Source organism: Bos mutus, chromosome 10 (genome assembly GCF_027580195.1).
Source record: "Bos mutus isolate GX-2022 chromosome 10, NWIPB_WYAK_1.1, whole genome shotgun sequence".
NCBI classification, from domain to species: domain Eukaryota; kingdom Metazoa; phylum Chordata; class Mammalia; order Artiodactyla; family Bovidae; genus Bos; species Bos mutus.
In genome coordinates, this window is record NC_091626.1 from 83332532 (window position 1) to 83349398 (window position 16867).

At 41.7% G+C, this 16867-nt stretch overlaps 1 protein-coding gene across 5 annotated transcripts in view; it reads left to right on the forward strand.

Annotated features, from left to right (window-relative positions):
- The window catches only part of RPS6KA5 (ribosomal protein S6 kinase A5), a 200529-nt gene that overhangs the window by 97195 nt on the left and 86467 nt on the right, over positions 1–16867 (forward strand). For 3 of the 5 annotated variants that reach the window (XM_070378344.1, XM_070378342.1, XM_070378343.1), the window contains exon 4: positions 16075–16190. The exons of the other annotated variants lie outside the window; for them this stretch is intronic. In XM_070378344.1, coding sequence (XP_070234445.1) covers positions 16075–16190 — 116 coding nt within the window. The remainder of the gene's footprint in view (positions 1–16074; positions 16191–16867) is intronic. 5 annotated transcript variants of the gene reach the window in all.

The following is a 16867-nucleotide window of genomic DNA, read 5'->3' on the forward strand; positions in this document are numbered from 1 at the left end:
TTTAAGGCAGGAGAAGGGGACGACAGGATGAGATGGTTCAGTGGTATCACCTACTCAATGGACATGAGTTTGAGCAAGCTCTGGGAGTTGGTGAAAAACAGGGAAGCCTGGTATGCTGCAGTCCGTGGGGTCTCAAACAGTTGGACACAACTGAGCGACTGAACTGAACAGATACTTGACATGTTGTGTTAAAGTACCCGATTTGGTGTATGTGTGTAGGGCTTCCCAGGTGGTGCTAATAGTAAAGAACCTGCCTGCCACTGCAGAAGACGTAAGAGACGTGGGTAATGTCAGGAAGATCCTCTGGAGGAGGGCATGGCAACCCAGTCCAGTATTCTTGCCTGGAGAATCCCATGGACAGAGGAGCCTGGCAGGCTATAGTCCATGGGGTCACGTGGAGTCAGATACAACTCAGCAACCAGGCACGCGTGCCCGCAAGGCAGGTCATACACGGCCTTTAGATACTAGACCCAAATGACTTGGATTTAAATTTCAGCTTCATCTCTTAATAACTGTGAGATCTTGAGCAAGTCACTTGGTTACGAGCATGATATACAAATTACTGATGTATCTATTGGTCTTTTCCACATAACACACTACCCCAAATTAAATGGCTTTGACGTAGCCGTTTGTGGGGACTCACTCTAGGCTGGACCACTGAGGTGTTCACTGTGCTAGTCTCACTTTGCTCTTCTTGCAGTATCCTTTCTCTTGGTTTGCAAACTGAAAAGTGTCCGTTTACTTTAGTAACATAATGTTGTTTTAAACCCTAGGCTATGCTGCTATGGGGTGGAAGTTGCACTGCTCTGTTCAGAAGTGAGTGGAGGCTCTTAGGCAGGATGACAGCCATCCCAAGACGCTGAGATTCTCTTCTTCAGAACTTGTGAGCGTGTTGGGTTACATGACAAACAATTAAGAGAAGTAAGGTTGCAGATGGGTTAAAGTTATTAGTCAGCTGACCTTAGAATAGGGAGATTATCCTGGATCATCCGGGTGGGCCCAGTGTAAGCACAGGGTCCATACAAGTGGAGAGGAAGGAGGAGAGGAGTCAGGTGGAGATGTGCCTGCAGGAGGGTTAGAGTGACGTGATTCGGGGTGAGACGGGGTGAGATGTGATTCGCCGCCGTGCTTGCTCGGGCGATGGAGGGAAGGGGCGGTGAGTCAAGGCACACGAGCTGCTGCTTCCGTGCTGGAAAAGGCAAGGAAGCAGACTTGCCCCTGAACTCCCAGAATAAAGGCAGCTCTGCAAGCACCTTGATTTTTAGCCCCATGATACCCACACCAGACCTCTAATCTACACCATGAAATGATAAATGGGTCTTATTTCAGACCAAGACGAGTGACTTGTTGTAGCTGCGGCGGAAGAGCAGAGAGCGCGCAGGAGCGACTCGGACACGCGGGCCGCTCTTTAAAGGGCGTCTGCTGGGAGAGGAAAAGAAGGAGAGGGCGGGGCATGCGGGGTTCAGGGAGGGTGCTCGTGTTGTGACTTTAAAGGACTTCTGCTGGGAGAGGAAAAAGAAGGAGAGGACGGGATATGCGGGATTTGGGAGGGTGCTCGTGTTGTGAAGTGGGTGAGATTTTGTGACTTTGAATTTTCACATTATTTATGTGATTTTTGTTGTTATTTTTATGCTTCTTAGAAACACACTCCAGCTACTGTCACATAAAAATCTTTAAAGCAATGTATTTGCATTTGAATAAAAGCAAGTTATCTCTGCAATTTTAAAACTTGAGGATTGCTCTAAAATATCAATTATTTAAGAAAACTTCTCTTTTGCTTAATACTGACTAAAACTAATTAGACCCTGTGGTACTTTCTAGAAATATATGTTAAACATTTATAAGCTTTGAAATTATGCTTACATTGAGAGAGTAGATGTCAGGACACCATATATTTGAATTTTATTTTAAAATTATAATTAAATATGTCATTATTTTTAGTTCTATAAATTGTAACTTATATCTATAAATCATAACAATAGTTAATAGTCATTTAAAAAAAATGCTTACTGTATGTTTGGCCCAAGTTTAACTCTAAATAGCTCATTTAATCCCCATGACAGTCTTATGTGTGATGGAATTATTTGTATTCATATTTTATAGATACAGAGTATGAGCCATGCTACATATAAAGATCATCACTTAGCAACTACAAATGAAATGTAATCATTTTCATATAGGAAGTTCCCTTTAGTTTAATCAAGGAACCAGTAGTCTGTACAAGCGTCATACAAGGTGTTCCATTGTATGGGCTGTAAATAAATCTCATATAATGTTAAGTTGGTAAATGTTTTATAAAAGTCACCTTGATGAAATGTGCCTCACCGCTCCAGAGAACATATCATACTTATTCACTGGTTTATTTATAATCATTGTCACGAAGACATGCTGTTGATGGTCCCCTTCTTTTCTTCTGTTATGAACAGAATGTATTTTGAGACTTATTCTGAACATTTCTAGGAGGGAAGAGATCAGAATTTAAAGAGAGATTCATCAGGAAAGGTGTTTTTACCATATGATTGTTGTTGTTTAGTTGCTAAGTCACATCTCTCTTTTGGGATCCCATGGGCTGTAAGCCTGCCAGACTCCTCTGTCCACGGTATTTCCCAGGCAAGAATGCTGGAGTGGGTTGCCATTTCCTTCTCTAGGGGATCTTCCCAACCCAGGGATCGAACCTGAGTCTCTGGTATCTTCTGGGTTGACAGGTGGATTCTTTGCCCCTAAGCCACCAGAGAAACCCTGTAAAGTTGTTATTGGTTCCGTTTTCCTTTTCCAGGACAGTGGTCCTGTCCACTGGTCCATCTAAACTGCAGTTTTTAGCTATTAAAATATGTAACTTTTTCTTTCTTTCTACTTTTCCTGTTAATAAACTCAAGATGAAAAATTAACCCTCATTCTCCTGTGTGGCTACAGCAGCCAGTAAGCAGAGTATTGCATGTTTATTCAGTTCATGCAACCAATATTAATGAATACTTGATATTTGCTGGTGTCCGGCCCTGTGCCTGGCAGTGGGAAAATTGCCCTGGGACTTTGACCTGTCTCATTGATACTAGGTTGCAACTTTGGTTTCTGTCAGGATACATTGAAATTAGCTTCTAGAATGAGAAGTAAAACTCGTGATTCAGTTCGGTTTAGTCGCTTAGTCATGTCTGACTCTTTGCAACCCCATGAATCGCGCACGCCAAGCTTCCCTGTCCATCACCAACTCCCGGAGTTCACTCAGACTCACGTCCATCAAATCAGTGATGCCATCTAGCCATCTCATCCTCTGTCGTCCCCTTCTCCTCCTGCCCCCAATCCCTCCCAGTATCAGAGTCTTTTCCAATGAGTCAACTCTTTGCATGAGGTGGCCAGAGTACTGGAGTTTCAGCTTCAGCGTCATTCCTTCCAAAGAACACCCAGGGCTGATCTCCTTCAGAATGGACTGGTTGGATCTCCTTGCAGTCCAAGGGACTCTCAAGAGTCTTCTCCAACACCACAGTTCAAAAGCATCAATTCTTGGCACTCAGCTTTCTTCACAGTCCAACTCTCACATCCATACATGACTACTGGAAAAACCATAGCCTTGACTATATGAACCTTTGTGGGCAAAGTAATGTCTCTGCTTTTGAATATGCTATCTAGGTTGGTCATAACTTTCCTTCCAAGGAGTAAGTGTCTTTTAATTTCATGGCTGCAATCACCATCTGCAGTGATTTTGGAGCCCAGAAAAATAAAGTCTGACACTGTTTCCACTGTTTCCCCGTCTATTTGCCATGAAGTGATGGGACCAGATGCCATGATCTTTGTTTTCTGAATGTTGAGCTTTAAGCCAACTTTTTCACTCTCCACTTTCACTTTCACCAAGAGGCTTTTTAGTTCCTCTTCACTTTCTGCCCTAAGGGTGGTGTCATCTGTGTATCTGAGGTTATTGATATTTCTCCCGGCAATCTTGATTCCAGCTTGTGCTCGTGATTAGAGAAGTATGAATCTATTTGTGGACCATGCTCTCTATAAAGCTTAAGTTTGTATGAGTCTACTGTTTTAGAGGATTTGGAGGGGTTTTTTTTTTTTTTTTTTTTTTGTATTTAGGATTTTAGAATTATTGTTCCCCTACTTCAACCTCATTCTTTCCCTTATCTTCCTCTACTAATCCCTCCATTGTGCTCTATGAATAATCCCGTGTGCACAAGCTCCCTAAATCTTAACTAAGTGTGCCTTATTTATCTAAAATCAAACCTCCTGTCCTTGGAGGATGGTACTTCTCCAGCAGGCCCTTTCACAGAAGACCATCCACTTCCCCATTCTAGTCCTTAATACTCAACAAAGTGATGATAGTCAGACGTCATTTAAAAGTTAACTGGCTCCCGGACACATGCTTGCCATTTCCAGTGATTTATTCATCAGGTTTAGCTTTACTTTCCTCCAGCTTCCTTCCATCCTCTCCACAGTTTCAGTAACCATGTTGATAATCAGTTCCACACCATGCCAAGCTCTTTCTAACAAGCATACTTGTTTTTGCTGTGCTGGTCTTTCACGCACGCCGTCTCCAGTTGCGACAAGTGGGGGCTACTCTTGAGTTGCGGCTCGCGGGCTCAGTTGTCCCACAGCATGTGGGATCTTTCCGGACCAGGGATTGAACCAGTGTCCCTTGCGTCGCAAGGTGGGTTCTTAACCACCAGAAGCCTAACCACACATCGGGCTGTATCACTCCAACCCGTCCCCCTTCTAAGACCTCACAGCCCGATGTGCTCCTTGGCCGTAATCTTCCACTCCTCTCTTTTCTCACACTCCCTGAGTCTGTTCTCCAGTTCGCACTGACTCTGCCTTCCCCTGAGTCTTTCCTGCCCGTTTTCCGGCACCGCCTTTGGGTGGTGGGTGCGTTCCTTACTGGCCTGAGATCTGCCTGGTCTGGCACATCAGCATCACTTGCTGAGTTAACCTTCTTCCTTGCCTGAGGTGGAAGTTACTTTTATTACTCTGCAGATTTTTTCCCAGTACCAGCTTTCTAAGCTTTCCTCATGTGTCTCCAAAATGTGTCAGTGGGGCCTGGCATGAACTTCTTGCTGGAGTTTCAGCAGACTCCCACGAGGGTCCGCTGGGGTCACACACCTCTCCTGAGTCTCCTCGCCTCTCCTGCCTCCCAGCCCTGCAGCCCCTGCCGCCGCCCCACTGTCTGACTGATGCTGACAGGGATCAGGGCTGCCTGCTGCAGACGCTTAGGTTTTCTTCCCCTCTCCTTTCTTCTGTACCTTCAGGACTTCTGTATCTTGGAGTATGCCTGTCAAATTGGTAGAAATTAAAAATAATGGTAATATCAAGAGTTGGGGAGGGACTTCCCTCGTGGTCCAGTGGTTAAGACGCCACACTGCCAGTGCAGGGGACGTGGGCTCGATCCTTGGTCAGGGAACTAAGATCCCACATGCCACGCAGCCAAAAGTAATAATAAAATAGTGTTTAAATTTTCTTTTTTAAATAAATGTCAGTTTTAACAAAAAGAGTTGACGAGAACTTTGTTTTCTAAGGCGTCCATTCAGTGTTGGTGGGGAATATAAATAACCTTTCTGAGAAAAGTACTTATAACAATTGGCAGCAATTATTAAAATTAATAGGTATGTATGTTTTGACTTAGGGTCAGAGACTAAAGCGCTCTGTTATCTAATGAATATGTGATCAGAAGCCAGATCCTGGGCTGAGGAAGAGTAGTTACAAAGAGCATTAGTGGGGCAAGTGACAAATTTTGAATAGAGAGTATGGATTAGATAATAGTATTTTTATCATTGAGTTTCTGATATTGATAATTGTCCTGTGGCTATATGAAGGAGCGTTTTTTTTTTTTTTTTTTTTTTTTAAAGTATTTGCACATTGAAGGATTTAGGAGCGTGATATCTCCAACTTATTCTCAGTTGGTTCAGGGACAGTATGTGCATGTATAAAAACTGAGAGAATACTAAAGCAAATAAGCAAAATGTAAACAGTCGATGAATTTGCATAATGGATATATAGGGATTCCTTTTGCTGTTCTTGCAAGTATTTTTTGTAAGTTTGAAATTGTATCAAAATATTTAAAAAATAAAACCCCCAGGGAAGGCATTATGGTCTAGGAAAAGCTTTATAAGTCAGGCCCAGATATAATGGACTATCTTCACCAGCCTTCCTTGACCAAGAATGTAATTCCAAGTCTTATGCCACTCCTCCTTATGATATAAGCCTGTGGAACAAGATTAGAGAATAATTTTTCCAAACAGCATTATCCAAGTTTATACCTTTGTTTGCTGCAAACTTTGCTTTTTGTCTCAAGTCATTATAGTATAATGAGAAAGACATATAGATTACATTTATTGTCCTGTGTGTATTATTTCTCACAGTTGAACATATGGTGAGATTTGGACTACACACAGTTGGAGGTTCTACCCTCTGGCAAGAACCTAGAATGTAGCTCTTTGTTGCCAAATTCAGATCCATCTGCTTTAACTGGCAAATGAGTTGAGATGGTAACTGCAGGCAAGGAAGGCCAAGCAATTTTTTGGAGAAGACAGGCCTGGGTCCGGTCCTGCTGCTGCTACTGCTACTGCTACTAAGTGGCTTCAGTCGTATCCGACTCTGTGCGACCCCATAGACGAAAGCCCACCAGGCTCCCCCGTCCCTGGGATTCTCCAGGCAAGAACGCTGGAGTGGGGTGCCATTTCCTTCTCCAATGCATGAAAGTGAAAAGTGAAAGTGAAGTCGCTTAGTCGTGTCCCACTCTTAGCGACCCCATGGACTGCAGCCTACGAGGCTCCTCCATCCATGGGATTTTCCAGGCAAGAGTACTGGAGTGGGTTGTCATTGCCTTCTCCGGGGTCCAGTCCTACAAGATAGAAATTGACTTTCTTAAGTTCTGTGTCAGAAGTATGTCAGTGATAATCTTAGCTTGGCACATTCTCAAAAAAGGTTGAAAGTCATTGTTTACTGTGGCCATTGAAAAGCAGTCCTACTACAGACCCCTAGGAATGTCTCCTTTTGAGCACTGTGACATTCTGATGAGCCCTCCAAAATTTAACCATGAAAAGCATGTAAAATGGAGACATTTTATGACCAAATATATAGAATTATGGGACCCCAAACCTTTTAGATATCTGAAGCACAGAATAGGTGATTTAAGGCCGTTTTTCTCACAGTGATTAGCAATGCCAGTTGTCCGATGGGGCTCTCCCTAACAAATGACAGTAAAAACCGTATCAGGGGGGAAAAGGGCAGCTCTATGTAGCATTTAAAAACATTCCTGTTTTTAGATGTAGAGAATAGACTTATGGACATGGGGAGAGGGGAGGAGAGGGTGAGATGCATGGAGAGAGTAACATGGAAACTTACGTGACCCTGTGTAAAATAGATAGTCAACGGGAATGTGCTGTATGGCTCAGAAACTCAAACAGGGGCTCTGCACCAACCTAGAGGGGAGGGAGATGGGAGGGGGCTTCAAAAGGGAGGAGACACATGTAAATCTATGGCTGAGTCATGTTGAGGGTTGACAGAAAACAACAAAATTCTGTGAGGCAATTATCCTTCAATTAAAAAATAAATTTTTTAAAATTCCTGTTTTTAGAGTTAATCTGCCCATGTTCATAATCTTTATTCTTTCACTTAAAAGATTATGTAGCTCTGGGTAATATTTTTAACCTCTCTGAGTTTCACTGTTTTCTAGAGATTAACTTACTTTCTCTGGGAATTATACTAGTATTTAATAGCACCAGCTTCATAGCATTGTTTTTGAGTATCAGATTTGTTATCATATCTAAATAGAACAGGCACATTGAAAGTGCCCAGTATCTCTAGTTGTTACTATGTCGTTGTCTAGTCTTAAAAGCAGTGAGCTGTGTTAAGATACAGATTTTAAAGGAAGTCAGCCAAAACTCTGTTTTACATCACTTTAGTTCTTATCTGCCAGGAGCCCTTTCCTACTTACCATGACGAACTGGGGTTACTGAGACTCTGCTTCTACACACACAGCAGTGGCCAGCCGTTAGATCGAGCCAGCACCACTTAGTCCATTTTCATTGTTTGTCCACAGAGGCAAAAAGCCTCAGGAATATCAGTAAAAACTGAACATTCTCATGCTGTTTGTTCCCATAAAGAGGATAAAAACTGTCAGCATTGGCTTAAACAAAAACCAGCCGTCATGCTTGCAGTTCGTTGTGGAAGAAATTGGCAGACACTTGAGAAATCTAATTTCTAGAGTTCTAATGAATGCATAATTTTGAAATGAAAGTTATTCAAGGTAGGTAAGTTGGCATGGACCGAGGCCCACCAGACAGAGTAGATCTTAAACAACTCTGATAGTAGACAGTTTCCACTCAGGTGCTTTATTCCATCTGAGCTTTTCAGTACTTTTTTTTTTTTTTTTTAATGGAGGAATGTAATTTATGCCCAGTTGGCAAGGGGTGGGAGTGGAGGAGGGGAATGGGAGCTCCTTGAGTTATAAAGCTGAGAAGAATCTTCCTCTCAGATGTCAGTAACAATTTGGGTTTTCATATCTCTGACTGTATTCCCACCACTGCTAACTCTCCCAGAGTCTGCCTGCATTCCTGATTCCATTGTTCTAGGAATATATAATTCAATTCAATTTAATAATAATCTTTGTAGTCTTTTCTAAAGTTTGTTTTATATGTTGTCTCACTGCCTGGCTAAGAGGTTTTTAGTCTCAAGAACAAGCGTCAGCATTCCCCTCTCCAGAGTTGCTGGCTCTCTGGATAAACACAGAGGTATAAAGACACCAGAGTGCAGTTCCAGCACACCCTCAGAAGTCAAAGATCCTGTTGACAATGAAAACCCATGCTCCACTTCACTTTCGTAAGCTCTGAGCCTCATCAGTCCAATTCCAAGTACAAGAAGCTCCAGGACAGCTAATGCCAAGCAAGGCTAGAAGTCAGGGACGCGCAATCTGAACGCTCAGAAGCAGTGGTGCTGGGTGTCTGCACTGTGATGATGAGGTGCTTGTTGCTGGCGAGCTGGAGGACACGCCTCTCAGATGTGTCCCTTGTGCTGGCAGTCCATATTTTGGTTTGTTTATAAATAAACTTGATTGGTGTGTTTCCATTCAGATTTATAATGCTGTCTTAAGAGTGATGTTCTAAGAACTGTTTTGGCTTGTAACTCCTTGTAGAATCTAATAAAATCTGTGGCCCCTCCCTTCTCAGTAGAATGCACATACGCTTACATATACTTGAAAAAATTGTGCATAATTTCAAGGAATTTACATGGAGCCTCCTCTTAATGATCTGAAATTTGCCTTTCTCTTCGGCAACCCACTCCAGTGTTCTTGCCTGGAGAATGCTATTGGACAGAGGAGGCTGGCAGGCTACACTCCATGGAGTTGCAAGAGTCTGACATGATGGGGTGACTAAGCCACCACCTTCCTGAAAGGATTCCAGAAGGGCTGTCTTGTCCCTTTTCACATTCTGACAATGTGTGATTCAAGATGGTGCTGATGATAAGTACCATTTATTGAGCTTTCACTATTGGTTAGACACCTGTGTGTTCTCCTTTCTGGAAGTGAACTCTGAATCGTCCCTTTCACATCTGCCCTTGCCGCAGGCTTGTGTACTCAGCTAAGGGTCCGTGCCCTCCTTTCATGTGCTCAGGGTGGGCTGGACCCTGACCACCACTGCCGTCACCCTTCTCCCAGGCTCCATCACCTCTCCTTGTTCATTGAAGGTGGCCTCCCTACTTCCGCTCTTACTGTTCTCAACAAAGAGCCAGTCATTGATCTATCAAAATGGAAGCCTTGTCATACTACTGTTGCACTCAGAATCTTCCCTAGGCTTCTTATGTCATTCAGAGTAAAAGACGAAATCCTTAAAATGACCAGAACCTCTGTGCTGTCCAATGCCAAAGGAAGGCCATAAGAAAAAGTAAAGAGAACTGAAAAATGATAAATGGGGAAGCTAAAATGGCAGACTGTAGATATATACTTACTCTCTTTCCTTTCAGCCTCTTTGAAAAGCATAAAACTATATAAGGCAATAATTATAATGTATTGTTGACTTTGTAACGCATATAGTTGTGCTATATATAACAATAATGTCTCAAACAGGAGGAAGAGAGAGTAGGCCTATGTGGGAGTAATGTTTGTATATATCACTGGAATTAAGTCGGTATGAATCTCACACTGTTTGTGATAATATATGGTAAGCCATAGAGTAACCACTAAGAAAATAACTTAAAAATGTTTACTTAATGAAAAAGAAGTAAGGAGGAATAGAGGAACAGAGATATAAAATATATAGAAAATAAAAAAGTAAAATAGCAGACGTAAGAAGAACACTACAAAAAAGACCTTAATGACCCAGGTAACCATAATGGTGTGATCAGTCACCTAGAGCCAGACATCCTGGAGTGCAAAGTCAAGTGGGCCTTAGGAAGCATCACTCTGAACAAAGCTTAATGGAGGTGATGGAATTCCAGCTGAGCTATTTTAAATTCTAAAAGATGATGCTGTTAAAGTGCTGCACTCAACATGCCAGCAGATTTGGAAAACTCAGCAGTGGCCACAGGACTGGAAAATGTGAGTTTTCATTCCGATCTCAAAGAAGTGAAAGTGAAGTTGCTCAGTCGTGTCCGACTCTTTGCGACCCCATGGACTGTAGCCCACCAGGCTCTTCCATCCATGGGATTCTCCAGGCAAGAATACTGGAGTGGGGTGCCACTTCCTTGTCCAAATCCCAAAGAAAGGAATGCCAAAGAATGTTCAAACTACCACACAATTGCACTCATCTCATAGCCTAGCAAAGTAATGCTCAAAATTCTCCAAACTAGACTTCAACAGTACATGAACCGAGAACTTCCAGATGTTCAAGCTGGATTCAGAAAAGGCAGAGGAACCAGAGATCAAACTGCCAACATCCACTGGATCATCAAAAAAGAAAGAGAATTCCAGAAAAACATTTATTTCTGCTTCATTGACTATGCTAATGCCTTTGACTGTGTGGATCACAACAAACTGTGGCAAATCCTTCAAGAGATGGGAAATACCAGACCACCTTGCCTGCCTCCTGAGAAACCTGTGTGCATGTCAAGAAGCAACAGTTAGAATTGGATATGGAACAATGGACTGGTTCTAAATCGGGAAAGGAGTACGTCAAGGCTGTATATTGTCACCCTGTATTTTTTAATTACATGCAGAGTACATCATGCGAAGTGCTGGGCTGGATAAAGTAGAAGCTGAAATCATGATTGCCAGGAGAAATACCAATAACCTCAGATATGCAGATGATACCACCCTTATGGCAGAAAGCACAAAGGAACTAAGCCTCTTGTTGAAAGTAAAAGAGGAGAGTGAAAAAGCTGGCCTTAAAACTCAGCATTCAAAAAACTAAGATCATGGCATCTGGTCCCATCATTTCATGGCAAATAGATGGGGAAACAATGGCAATAGTGAGAGACTTTATTTTCTTGGGCTTCAAAATCACTGCAGATGGTGACTGCAGCCATGAAATTAAAAGAAGCTTGATCCTTGGAAGAAAAGCTATGACAAACCTAGAGAACATGTTAAGAAGCAGAGATATTACTTTGCCAACAAAGGTCAAAGCTATGGTTCTTCCAGTGAAAGTGAAGTGAAAGCCTCTCAGTCGTGTCCAACTCTTTGCGACCCTATGGACTGTACAGTCCATGGACTTCTCCAGGCCAGAATACTGGAGTGGGTAGCCATTCCCTTCTCCAGGGGATCTTCCCAACCCAGGGATTGAACCCAGGTCTCCTGAATCACGGTGGGATTCTTTACCAGCTGAGCCACAAGGGAAGCCCTCGTGGCTCATACTGGCTTTTCCGGTAGTCACGTATGGATGTGAGAGCTAGACCATAAAGAATGCTGAGTATCGAAGAATTGATGCATTTGAACTATGATATTGGAGAACGCTCTTGAGAGTCCCCTGGACTGCAAGGAGATCAAACCAGTCAGTCCTAAACTTAATCGATCCTGAATATTCATTGGAAAAATTGATGATGAAGCTGAAGCTCCAATACCTTGGCCTCTTGATGCAAAGAGCCAACTCATTAGAAAAGACCCTGATGGTGGGCAAGATTGAAGGCAGGAGGAGAAGGGGATGACAGAGGATGAGATGGTTGGATGGCATCACCGATTCGATGGACATGAGTTTGGGTAAACTCTGGGAGTTGGTGAAGGGCAGTGAAGCCTGGCATGCTGCAGTCCGTGGAGTTGCAAAGACTGAGTGGACATGACTGAGTGAATAAACAACAACATCAAATCCAATTGTACCAGTGATAACATTCAATGTGAATGGATTAATAGGTACAGTCAAAAGACAAGAGACTGTCAGATGAAGGGAAAGATCCAACCATACACTGTTTATAGTGGATACACAGTAGATTCCAAGGTGTGTTGTTGTTCGATTGCTCAGTCGTGTCCAACTCTTTGCGACCCCATGGACTGCAGCACGCCAGGCTTCCCTGTCCTTCACCATCTCCTGGAGTCTATTCAAACTTGTGTCCATCGAGTCGGTGATGGCGTTCAACCATCTCATCCTATGTTGTCCCCTTCTCCTCCTGCCTTCAGTCTCTCCTGTAGCGCCACATGTGGAGCTTCCGATTCAGAGGTATAAATAGGTTAAAAAAAAAAAGGATGGGAAAAGGTAAGTCATGCAAACAGCAACCACAAGAAAGCAGGAGTGGCTGTGCTAATAACAGACAAAATATACTTAACAAAAAAGTGTTAGTAAAAATAAAAAAGAGTCACTTCACATCGATAGAAGGTCCTATGTTTATGGATTGAAGGCCTTTATATTATTAAGATGGCAGAACTCCCCAAACTGATCTGTAGATTTAACAAACCTCTCTCAAAATCCCAGCTTATTTTCTTATGAAAATTGACAGTCATTCTAAAATTTATATGGAAAAATCAAGGAACCTTAGAATAGCTAAAACAGTTTTGAAAAGGAAGAATTAAATTCCAAGACTAACACTTTAAAAACTTACTACAAAGCTACAATAATCAAGAAAGTGTGGCACTGGAATAAAGATAGACATAGAAATAATAGAATAGAATTGAGAGTCTAGAAATAAATGCTCACATTTATGGTCAATCAATTTTTTGACAAGGATGCCAGTGAGGAAAGAATAGTCTTTTAAACTAATGGTGCTGGGACAGCTGGATAACCACATGCAAACGTATTTCATATGTTCCACGCAGTAAGCCATAGAAAGATACTAAATAATGTTTTTATCCAGAAAAATGCAAATTAAAACCATCATGACACACCACGACACACCAGACCTACCATAACTCACAGCATATACAAAACATAACTCAAAACAGGTCAAAGGTGAAAAGTAAGAACTAAGCCTGTAAGTCTCTTAGGGGAAAACATAGGGGTACATTTTTTGACATTGGTTTCGGCAGTGATTTCTTAAATGTGACATCAAAAGCAAAAGCAGCTAAAGAAAAACAGATAAATTGGGATTTCTGGGAGGGAGTGTGTAAAAATATTTTAAATTTGAATCTATAATGATGGTTGTACAAGTTTTCATATGTGAAAAACCATTGAATCTTACACTTCAAACTGGTGGACTTCACAGTATGTGAATTATACTTCAATCAAAATAGAAAAAACCAAAAGGGGCAAGAAAAAAACCCTTAATAAATGTTTTACAAAAGAAGATATAGAAGTATCCAGTAAGCCATGGAAAGATACTAAATAATGTTGTCACTCAGGAAAATGCAAATTAAAATCATAATGACACACCACTACCCACCAAACAGACCTACTAGAATTATAACTACTGAGGGTACCGGTTGCTGATCTTATTAGAGACTCCCGCTAACCTCACGTCCCTGCCGTAGATGAGGACATCTGTTCTGTAACGGGAGTCCAGGTGTCATAGCTCCTGCTGCGGTAGCAACCCTCACATCCCTCACAGCCCTGCCGTAGACGAGGGCATCTATCCTGTAGCGAGAGTCCAGGCGTCATAGCTCCTGCTGTGGTAGCCCTTTGGCTGCCTCTCTATCTGCCTTCCCGGTGTTGAAGCCTGGACCACCGGATAGAGTTGGTGGTTCACCTTATACCGTGTGCAACCCTGTGCCTGCAAATGAGGCATATGTTAATGAATGTCAGGTCTGCTCCTTGGGCTGTTGGCCTGTTCTACAAGTAGGAAAGCCACTTAATGTCGTTTTAGGTTTGTCTTCTTAGATCTGTAGTTAATTTTTCTTAGTCTCCCCAGTAAATGAAAGTAAAACACTTTTTTTGTGCTCTGAGCAACAGTAATCTCTAGTGGTTCTGATTCCCGTTTTATTAAGAACTGGCACCGAGAGAGACTCACTTGCTCAGGTCAGGACACAGTGGAGCCATTGTCTGTGTTAGTCACTTGGTTGTCTGACTCTGTGACCTAGTTCAAGTCTCTTGATTATAAAGCCTAAGTTCTTTGGATTATATCAAGTTGCCTCAAAGACAGGAACACATTGGTTTTTTTTTTTCCCACAACCCACTTGCCTTTGAGTGTCAGAGTGATGTTTTCAGACTCCAGTATTTATTCCAGTGTAAAGGATTTGTGTTCAGTTCATAAAGCACTAAGCATGTGTTGAGTGCATACTGCATGGAAGCACTTGGATTTTTTAAGATGAAAACGTTGATCGTGACTTTAAAAGGCTCAGAACGTAGCAGAGAAAGAAAGTGTGCAGATATTTTCAGTGCAGCAAGATAATTGATGTGGTGTAAGTCTAAATAAGTACAGTGGGTTACACAGGAGGAACTAATCCACTCTGCTTGAGTGGTGATTGAAGAGATAATTGAATAGGACATTCAGGGATGCGTAGGAGTTTGTCATTTGGTCAGCTGACCTATGAACACCTACTTCTGGGCCATGACTAACAGTGGCAACCACGTTTAAATAAGTAACTACTTAAAGGTAGAAAATATTCATTGTTAGTTTGCAGGAGTGCTGTGTTCCTTTACACCTTTTTAATAATTAGTTTTGTGTTAGGATATAATTAAGTGCAGAAATCCGGAAGTATCTGGCAAAATACAGAAGTCTTAGAAGGGCAGTGCTTTTTGCTCTCTTGTGCGTTGTAAAATACGTTGCCACCCAACTAGCTTTTAGAGCTCTTTCATTCTGTGGAATCTGCTGTTTGGAATTTAAATGAGCAAGATAAAAATCTGTGAGTTTGTGAAGATTTTCCTTTGGTCTTTGATCAGATTGTGGTAAACGTGACAGATGACTATCCCCGGGATGTGTGCTTTCTCAGGCGTGTCTTTTCGCGTTCGTGACCCCCGCCTGCGACTGTTTCCTAGGTGTGCGTTGCTTCTCACACACAAGTGCTGTCTGTGGAAGTCATGGTCAGTTTCTGATCAAACTATTAGCAGTTTATCAGTAAGTGTCGTCTTAGAGCCGATTATGGACTCTGTTGTGGCTTATTATTATTCAGCTATTATTCAGCTCCTTGTTTATTTTTCGCTGTAGCTTGTCTCTTATTTCATTATTCCTCGTGGGATAAAAAGGGCAAATTGAAAGGGAAACGCACCTCTTTTCATTTCAGGTTTTGATTCAGCTGTGTTCTCCTGCTCTTACTTTTGAGTTACATGGCGCAATAAGAAGATTACCTGCTACTTAATACACAGTTTTGGAAGGACTTTCCAGACAATTCTGAAAAACAGGGAATCTGCTTAAAAAAAGTGACTGGCCATTACCACAAAGCAATGGCTGGGATTTCTGTTTGCTTTGTTTTACTCCGTTCATGTTACTTTAGTTACTGTAGTCGTTGGTGATTTGGTACTTTACAGCAAGTTAAGATTGTGTGGTGATGGCACAGGTTTCTGATTTGCTGCATTTGGGAAAATTGTTCAAATATATGCAGATTTCACATAATAGTTTTAATAGCAATATTCTATGCTAATTCATTTGATTGCATTTTAGGGTAGTCATTAACTTATAAAACTGTATTTATATAAATTTAGTAATATTTTCTATATGAAACTATATACTAAGCATTCTGCAAAAATAATATATTAAAATTAGTGCCTTATGGTTAATCCAAAGTGATTAAAAGGAAATACTTCCTTTAGTTTATGAATACAAGTCAAAGACAGAAAAACTATATTTCGTTTTTAGATTATATAAATGGTGGAGAGCTTTTTACTCATCTTTCTCAGAGGGAGCGTTTCACAGAGCGCGAGGTGCAGATCTATGTCGGAGAGATCGTGCTTGCCCTCGGACACCTCCACAAGGTAAGACGCTCCGCTTCCGGGGTTTGTCTTTTGAAAACTCTGTTAACAGGTGAGGATGGAATGAAGAGAGCTAACGTGTTGATGTGTCGTTGTCTTAGTGGAGGTGGTGGAGGCATTTTACAGACCACAAGCAGTGTTTCAGTTTCAGCCTTCCCTCTTTAAAAGTCTTTCTTTCCTTTTGTAGTTCCCGGGATGCAGATTAAAAAAGCAGAACCTGAGCACTTTTTTTTTTTGGTTTTGTTCATGAAAAATCCTAATGCTTATTACACAGTATCATTAGAATTAAAAAAAAAAAATTATTCTTAAAGTAACCTTTAAGATGAAACCACAAGTCATAATATGTACTTCCTTAATTGTGACTTACTCCACTGCAGACTCTGCCTGTATTCCTTCAGGGTATGTTTCCCTATTAGCTTGAGATAATTGAAAGAAGCACTTACCTACAGACCCAGCCATCCCCCTGCCAACTCTGGCTCTCTTTTCCGTTTATTTTGCCCCGAGGTCCTCTCTTGCTCCCCTCCATCCCTCCCGCTCCATGACCTTTATTGACATGAGCTTAGTTACTAAAAACTTTAAGTGGTATTCATGTATGTATGTGATGCTGTTTGAATTCTGTAAAATCAGCTTAAATTTAAAAAAATATTATTTCAGATACTGTTAATCTTGATCCAAGATAT